The 8,648-nt window shown below is 38.2% G+C and overlaps 1 protein-coding gene across 2 annotated transcripts; it reads right to left on the reverse strand.

The window, feature by feature from the left end:
- Nucleotides 1–359: 359 nt before the first annotated feature.
- LOC137737091 (golgin candidate 1) lies at nucleotides 360–6,447 on the reverse strand. Of its 2 annotated transcripts, none has more exons than XM_068476475.2 (21): nucleotides 6,107–6,447; nucleotides 5,290–5,367; nucleotides 5,006–5,058; nucleotides 4,269–4,910; nucleotides 4,092–4,154; nucleotides 3,778–3,855; nucleotides 3,470–3,673; nucleotides 3,214–3,270; nucleotides 3,053–3,127; nucleotides 2,881–2,952; nucleotides 2,460–2,522; nucleotides 2,254–2,352; nucleotides 1,991–2,062; nucleotides 1,813–1,881; nucleotides 1,663–1,710; nucleotides 1,489–1,584; nucleotides 1,289–1,365; nucleotides 1,114–1,159; nucleotides 942–1,040; nucleotides 794–838; nucleotides 360–690 (listed from the first exon to the last, which is right to left on the reverse strand). In XM_068476475.2, the coding sequence occupies exons 1-21, from the start codon at nucleotides 6,132–6,134 to the stop codon at nucleotides 619–621; spliced, it is 2,136 nt and encodes a 711-aa protein (XP_068332576.2). In that variant the 5' UTR covers nucleotides 6,135–6,447; the 3' UTR covers nucleotides 360–618. The 2 variants fall into 2 exon arrangements, with proteins under 2 accessions (XP_068332576.2, XP_068332567.2); XM_068476466.2 differs by having other exon boundaries at nucleotides 1,991–2,068; nucleotides 6,107–6,441.
- Nucleotides 6,448–8,648: the final 2,201 nt, after the last annotated feature.

Raw genomic sequence — 8,648 nt, forward strand, 5'->3', positions numbered from 1 at the left:
AAGAAAAGCAAAGGTAAATATAAAAGCCTAATAAAAGTGAGCCATAACACATTGTATAGTTTATAAATTTAATTTAAAATTTTAGCCTTCTTAGCACTATTGACATTTTTTTTTAATGAAGGTGGAGGCAGGGACTGACTGACAGTAGTCCACTCTTTTTTTCTTATTGATTTTGGGGGTTAAAGAAAGCAAAGTTGTTCACCAAAGTGAGTCCTTTCTTGACACAATAGTAAAATTAAAAACGTTTTTTTTGAGTAGGATTCTATCTCCTAGTTTTCCTCTCCTTCCCTCCCACATTCTTTCCCCTCCTATTTTTCCTCCCCTTCTCTCCCTTTTTATTTTTATTTGAATGGTCACGGTTAAATCATGTCAACATTTTATATTAATTTTGTATAAAGAAAGAAAGACAAAATAAAAAATGTGAGAAGAGAGAAAGGAAGAAGATGAGAATATGAGGGAAGAGAATCTTGCTTTGCAGAGCAAAAGCAAGATACAATCAAAGCTTTCATCCTTTCCTACTACACTATATCATTGGATGTATCACGCTTGACGCATTCTATGACTGTCAAACTTGAAGATTTTAGCCGAGTAGCTTCTGGCGTGGAGCAAGCTACTGAATCATGGTAAGTTAGTGTTACCAAGTCCCATAGACTCTGCAACTTCTCTAGCCGAAAAATTTTCTGCTTGAGCCTGCGCATAGAATACACGTTTAGGAGAGATGCATAAGACATTTGGTATCATGACCGAATGTTGGCTTCTCATACAAATTGTAACGATTAAGTAGTATCTGTACCTGAAGGCGATGCAGCAAATACATCAAGAAGAGATGCACAAATACCTGTATACGATTTAGTCTCGTTACTTTCTGATTTAATTGACTCCACAATGCACATATATGTATGCATATTTAGACTCTTAAAGTGCATGTTGAACTATTTTACCAGGTAGAATAGCAAGATAAGTCGGGCTGTTGGATACTGCCAGAGAAATCTTGTGGCTCTGACAGCTCCTGAATCTAATAGTTTAGCTGCCTTCTGCAACTGCATGAGATGAGGTGAAACTTAGAGTAAGAAACGGAGATCTAGAGTTGTGATAGGTAAGAAAGAGCTTTACCTGAATGCTTGCCCCAGCCATATGACGGTGATGCAACGGAAGAGGCCTGCAGATATTACATTTTAATAAGTTCCATCCAAAGCAAAACAATTATAACATATTTCATAGTACTTAGCAAGATGCCAAAAGAATGTAGGGAAATCATGCACAAGGCCCTTTTAAAGAGTCAACGTACTCAAGTGCCTTCATTTCAGCGTCCTCTTCCCAGGAAGCTGATGCCCGGCGAGAAACCCTACTTCTTTCGGCCTCCACCTGTACATAATGTGAATTCGCATAGAGCAAGCAATAAATGAGATTAAAAAAGAAAAAGTAACTGGACTCTAAAATCTATTATAAAACTATCAAGTAAGCAGCATAAAACACCTAGGAACAGACCTGTGTTTCCTTGATACGCTTCATTTCTTTTTCCAAGTGAAACTCTGCTGCGGCCTTTTCACTAGCCATGGTTTCTAATTGTGTTTGCTTGTAGTACTGAAAACAAATGGAATAAGACGTGTCATAAAGATGCAATATCTGACCATGTAAATAACTGTTCTTGAGTGACATTACCAGTAGATCAGTGAGTTCACGATAGCGCTTCTCTAGCTCCACGTGTTCCTGCAAAATGGAAAATATAGCCTATAAATAACATAGTGCTCAATATAACCTAGTAAAACTATTCATATGAAGATATACGAAAAGAGAGAAAGCAGATATCACCTGGCGCGAGTAATGCTCTGCATCCCTCTTCATGGAAGCCATCTCAACTCTCATTTTTTGGACTTCGGCCTGAAATTGAGCATTTCAAGAAGGTTGTTTGACAAGGCAAAAATTTCAGAACGCAAAGCTACAAATTGATAATAATAACACTGTTGGGCAATAAACAAAGGACACTTACCTCCAAAGAAGAAAGCTTGCCCTCTGCATCCCTCTGACCTTGGTGTGCACGGTCCACTTCTTCCTGCCATGCCTGCACCTTAGCATTCACAACTGTAAGTGAGTACTATAATACCATGGTGAAGATTTAAATATCCTCAACTAATTTGGGTTGGGCTGGGCGCCCATGTGACAATGAAATGATACTACCAAGTAAAAGAAATCACACTAGAAGTTCAAACTATAATAAAATGCAGTAAATATCCATCATATCACAAGGAATACCTGAATTGCTTGATTTGCCTCTTCTGGTGACTTCTTTTGCCCACGCCGAACTTTAGCTTCCATATCTTGCAGCTCTTGATTTAAATTGGCACATTCAACCTGAAGGCATATAGTGCTAATTATCCAAGAATCTTAAAACAGTATTTTATTCCAAAAATTGAACAAACGCATTAGTAGAAATAGAAAAATAATATATAATGTTCTACCTCAAGCAATGCCAACTTCTGGTCAAGCTCTGATGCCTTTGCGGTCCTCTCATCTGCTATTCTCTGGATAGAGAAGCATTTACAACGTTCATATAATTAGGAAAAGCATGAACATGCAACATCTTCATAGACAGAACATGGAATAATAGATACAAATCCTGGCTAAAAGCTCATGGAAGAAACAAAATTTGCAAAATCTTCAAAAGTTTGTAAAATGTTCATTAGAAATAAAAATATAATCTGCAAGCACTATTATATGGTTCATGCATATAAAGGAAACTAAGAATGTCAGTAATCATAAGTTTCTATAGGGATGAGAGAATAAAAGCTGATTAAGAAATAATGGTATATACAATTTTTTATCAAGTAATGGTGCATTACTTAGGGAAAGAGTCACAAACTTAAGAAGTGCTCACTTTACCTGGATCCTTGCAAGGGCTGTGGATGCCTCAAGGGCTCTGTGTTCCAGTTCTACTTCCCTTTCCATGGCAGCCTGTTTTACCAGAAAGTGATTATCGGAGTGAGTGTAAGGAAATAACCAAAGATACAGAAATTACTGATAAATTGATAATACTTTTGTTGTAGATACACACCATTTTGGTAGCATTATGTGCGGAACGCTCCTCGTCTGCTCTACGTTCTACAGAAGACAACTCCTCTCGAAGAGCCTGAAGAAAATTTCATAAAAACACCATATGCAAGTGTATGCTAAGGGTCCAAATACATGCAGAGAAGAAAAATCATGAACTCTAACCTGCATCATCCTTGTCTCTGTCAGCTCCCTATTTCTCATCATAGACTCCATGTTTGCCTGTTTGGAAAATAATAATAATCAAACTATTATTAAAGCCTCAACTGGTCAAGAATCCAAGTTGGGAACATTCATAATTGCATGAATAGAGTAATGAAAAAAGTTGATATAGGTACTTCACGCAAACCAGTCCTTAGAGAGAGAGAGAGAGAGAGAGAGAATTTATGCATCAATAATTAAATGTGTAAGTGTAATGAACCTGCAGTGAAGCCAGACTCCCTTCAGATAAGGCAGCCTGTTTCTTAATTCCATCCATGGAACTGGCAAGGGCCTCAATTTCAGAATTCTTAGCCGCCAAGGCCTCAACCATATTTGACTCTATTCTTGTCACTTCACTTTGGGACGTGGACAAATCTTTTTGTAGTTGCTTTATGCGAGCCTCATATGACTTGCTTAGCTCTCTCTATCAAAATAGCAGTCAGCAAGTAATACCAATAGCAATAGATCATATGCCACAAAGGTTGAACTTCACATGACCCCTGAAATATAAAACAGGATGTGTCTCACCTCTGACACGAGAAGTTCCTCTAGCTGTGCATTTTCAGATTTGTATTCTTGAAGTCGAGACGAAAGTCCAGCACAAACCTAATAATCAATCATAACCAAAATATTAACAAAGAACTCAAACAGAAAACTTATAACCAATAAGAAATTTCTCATGGGGGCATAAGGCTTATTAAAGTATATGTGAAACAGGCTCATTCGATAATGGTGACCTTTTCCAAGAGACTGACTGAAAGAAAAGTCGCATTCCTACTTCAACGACTTGGGGCTGTATATTACACCAACAATAAAGAAAAACAGAAAATAGTACAGCTTACCCTTGCTAGCCTTGCCTCTTTAGACTGACCAGTGGATACAGCGGTTTTAAGCAATCCTTGAGCCTGTACACCAACTAAAGAAACTATTCAATAATAGCCTAGATGGCAAGTTAACAAGATTCAAAGCAAAATAGGAATGAAGTACACAAGATATTCACCCTGTAGTAAATAACTTACCTCCTCAATTTGATCCCGTTCCTGTACTTTCACTGGAGAGCTGCCAGATTTATGCTCAAGTTGCTTAGTTTTCTCAACAACCAGTTCTTCATTGCCATCAGTGACTTTCGATTGAGTTTCCCTGTTACTGATGGAATCAGTGGTAGATTCTGATCTCCCTCGGTCAATTTCTGGATGAAAATCAGGAGCTCTAGATTTGTTATCTTGGCCAGCATCAACTGATCCAACCTGATGGTTTTCATCCACAAACTCAACTTCTTTGGCAGATGACAGCAAAGGATGTTCTTCACGACCATCTGAGGCAATCTCATTGACAATCTTATCATTAGAAGTTGATGTAATAGCTTCCCTATCAGCAATAGTTGTTGAAGCTTCTGCTTGTTTAACATTACTCTCATTGACTTCAAATGCCCATGTCTCTGTTAAGGGAATGCTTATTGTGGTATCTTTGTCAAGATTTTGTTGCTGGTCATTGATGGTTTGACTTGTCGGATCTGCAGAGGGTGTCCCGTCATTTTCATTTAAATGAACATCACTGTCTATTTCAGGTGTCACATCTGCTTGTGATGCCAACGTACTGATCTGTTCACGTGCAGAATCACTTATTTTCTGAGATTCATTCATGGACTGCCTCTTTTGAGCCTGTAAATATCCAATGCGTGAGACCAAAACCTTTATAAATGTCCATGCGTGTGTGGAATATTTACGCTGTATTTTCATTAGTAATCTGGCAATACCTTGGTCTTCGACTTTTTCCTCTTATTAGCTTGAGATTCTTGCCCATTAGAAGCTTCAGAAAAGGAACCAGAATTAAAATTGGCAACAATTTTGGCGGTTTTCAAGTTATCTAAAAGACAGACAGTAACTTGATAAAGTAAGAGCTAACGGATGCATATTCTAGGACCCATTATCAAGGCACCAACTCATTAGTGGGTAACATCTGGTTGCAGCATCCCAACTCCAAACCAAAACAAAAATATATAAATAAATAAAAAAAAGCAGGACAATTCGAAGATAATACCTGGTGACTGGGAAGGCGACTGATCATCCAACTCACTGACAACCAGCTTTGCCCTTCGATCAACAACTTCAAACAAACCTGAGGCCAATGGAAAAAGTTATAAACTTTACAAATCAAGGTCACAAGAGATGGCGCAGTAATACAAGGAAGTCTGATGGGAACTCTGATGTGGAGCTTCTACAGGGATGATCTATATAGTAAACAATCATATATGGTATAAGATGGGTGGTGCAGGTGCAAGAACTGGGATTATTATAAAACCTCTTTTCTTTTGTGATAAAAACTCACTCTTGCGCTTAACCTATTACTGTTAACTGCTTAACCAGTAGTATTATCCTATGGACCTAAACCGAGCTGACAATACCGGTTTGATACCAAGAAGAACAATTTCCTCCACCGATAATGCATCACTAACCTGCAGCTATCTATCGCCCACACACTAAAACGAATAACCAACCAAATTTCTCTAGCTCACTTTCATGTCATTTCCGGACAATTCATGAAATGCGGAATCCTACCTCACAGTTTTTCGGTTTATAGCGTGTCCAAACTAAATTTTTCATTGTAATACGAACTCCGAAACACAATTCAATAAGGAAATAACCAATGCCAATGACATCAGGATCATCAAACATGCAAATCCAACGTAACCCGATTATCGCTACCATATTATCCATAAAACACCTCAAAAAATTACAATTACTAATTAAGCATAAGATCAACCCTAAAATACATTTCAAATCCAAAATCCATAATGCAAACCAAATTAATTAACTAACGCAACAAATTAATAGAAAAATAAATCGAGGATCCGAACCTTCAGCAGCTTTGAGCCACGCAGCCATTGTTATGAAACCAAATTCGGATCTTGCAACAACTGCGGCTTAGAGACTGACCAATGGAGCAGCTTCCATGGAAGAAATTGGGGAGATTACCCAAACGGCGTGGTTTGGCGTCGGAATAGCTCGAATTCGAGAGCGTAAAAGCTTCCTGCGATCTGCGTGAAATGGGTCCTCCTCTCAACTCTCTCGGGGGGTCGTCAAGGCAGTCGCAACTCGTTTGACTCGTGACTCAGTCGTGACTCGTTAGTAGGGAGGAAGGTTTTTGCATTAACGAGTAAAACTGAAGAAACAGAGACAAGGTTGTTCAGGTGAGATCGCGACCACCGTATCCGTATTTACTCTTATGTGCCACGTGGCTAATGCGTAGGGACAACGTTGTGACGTTGTCTAGTCTGGGATTGATCATTGGGCTTTTGGACCAATTAAAAGATAATTCAGTTTAAATCATAGCCCGTCACATCTTGTTAAATGTTAAAACTTAGGCCCAAGTTTATATGGGCCTATAATATTTTGACAGATATTATTTTTCTTTGTGCTCGGTAGCAAATGTCTTTGAACTTTACCATATGTTTAGTTTTCGTTCATGAACTCACATATTAGTTTCTCCGATCCTCTAACTTATCTCTGCGTTGCATGAGATATTGTTCCTTTAAGGATAGTCTTCTTTTCCATCAAATTTAAGGTATAGTGATTTTTCATACAAAAAATCTCACTTATTTTAAAAAGAAAAGAGCTCGACTCCTTTGAGTTAAGGAGGAGTTCCTCCTCAAAATACTATGTGGCCTATTTACAAAATTTCGTACTTATGCTTGGAAGCGTTTATATTATAAATTACTATGCAAAGATCATCTCTGCAAAAAAAAATCAATTAAAATTAAAGTTGTTTAGTCAACCCTTAAACACTTCTGATCATAAGTAAGAAGTTCTGTGAATAGGTCACGATGTATTTTAATGAGGAGTTCCTCCTCAATCCTTGAGGGACAAGTCTTTTTCCTTAAAAAATTTATTTTCTTATTTTTTAGATGAAAATTTTATTTTATCCTCAGCTTAACGGATAAGTTGAAGTTAATGCAAATGCATACTAGTACAACAAATGACGTAATTCAAGAATGGAAGAAACTATTAGTAGAGTTCAGGGACGAAAATTAAAAGCGTGGTATAAATCAAAGATTTTTGCTACAATTTTTTTTTTTTTTTATTGGACGAATTATGGGTGCTTGATTTTGTTGGAAAATGGTAACTGCCCCGTTCAGGAGCTGCTGCTGCATTTTTCAAAAAAAAAAAAAATTGAATGCATATGGTGTTTGGTTAAACTGTGGTGGGAGGAAGTTGAATTAACCCTTGAGTTGAAAAGCAACATTTTCGCTGCTTTCACTTGTGCTTCTGAACAAATCATATTTCCAAAAAAATATTAAAAAAAACCATATTTCCAAAAGGCATTGAGGCCTTTACTGAAATTTTCTACATGGCGATGGTACCCTCCGTTTCTCTCACGCGGTCTCCTATCTAGCCCGAGTTGAAGACTTATATGGTACATTGATCGTTTTGTAAATTTTGTTCTTCATCTCATATGTCAAATTTAAACTATTATTAATTGTATTGCTTACTTCTCATAATTTTAATTAGTATTTTTAAAACAAAAAATTATAAAAAGCATTTATTACCACTAAAAATAGATTTGAAGCTGCTGTCAAATTTGACAGCAACTTTCTCTGCTGTCATCCAATGTCATGCCACATACGAATTGACATTTCAGTTGGAAAGCACTAGTGTTGTATTTTTTTACCGTTAGATGATGTGAACTTTTTGACATCTCCTTTTGAGATGCTTTTAGTTTTTCTCTTTCTTTCTTCTTCTTTTTATTCTCAAAATAATTTTAGAGTGTCCCAACAAAAAAATAATTTTAGGGTATTTTTTTAATTAAAGTACGATTTTAAATGCTAAGTTATGTATATGTGTTGTGACATCCCACATCGCCCTGGGGAGTGATCCTTAAATGTATATTCTCATCCCTACCTAGCACGAGGCCTTTTGGGAGCTCACTGACTTCGGGTTCCGTAGGAACTCAGAAGTTAAGCGAGAAATGGGCTAGAGCACTCCCAGGATGGGTGACCCACTGGGAAGTTGCTTGTGAGTTCCCAAAAATAAAACCGTGAGAGAATGGTAAGCCCAAAGCGGACAATATCGTGCTACGGTGGTGGAGCGGGCCCGGGAAGTGATCCGCCTCGGACCGGGATGTGACAAATTGGTATCAGAGCCAATCCCTGGCCGGAAATGTGCCGACGAGGACGTCGAGCCCCTAAGGGGGGTGGATTGTGACATCCCACATCGCCCAGGGGAGTGATCCTTAAATGTATATTCCCATCCCTACCTAGCACGAGGCCTTTTGGGAGCTCACTGACTTCGGGTTCCGTAGGAACTCCGAAGTTAAGCGAGAAAGGGGCTAGAGCACTCCCAGGATGGGTGACCCACTGGGAAGTTGCTCGTGAGTTCCCAAAAGGCCTCGTGCTAGGTAGG

This window comes from Pyrus communis, chromosome 15, assembly GCF_041283825.1.
Source record: "Pyrus communis isolate YQ-2024b chromosome 15, ASM4128382v1, whole genome shotgun sequence".
Lineage (NCBI taxonomy): Eukaryota > Viridiplantae > Streptophyta > Magnoliopsida > Rosales > Rosaceae > Pyrus > Pyrus communis.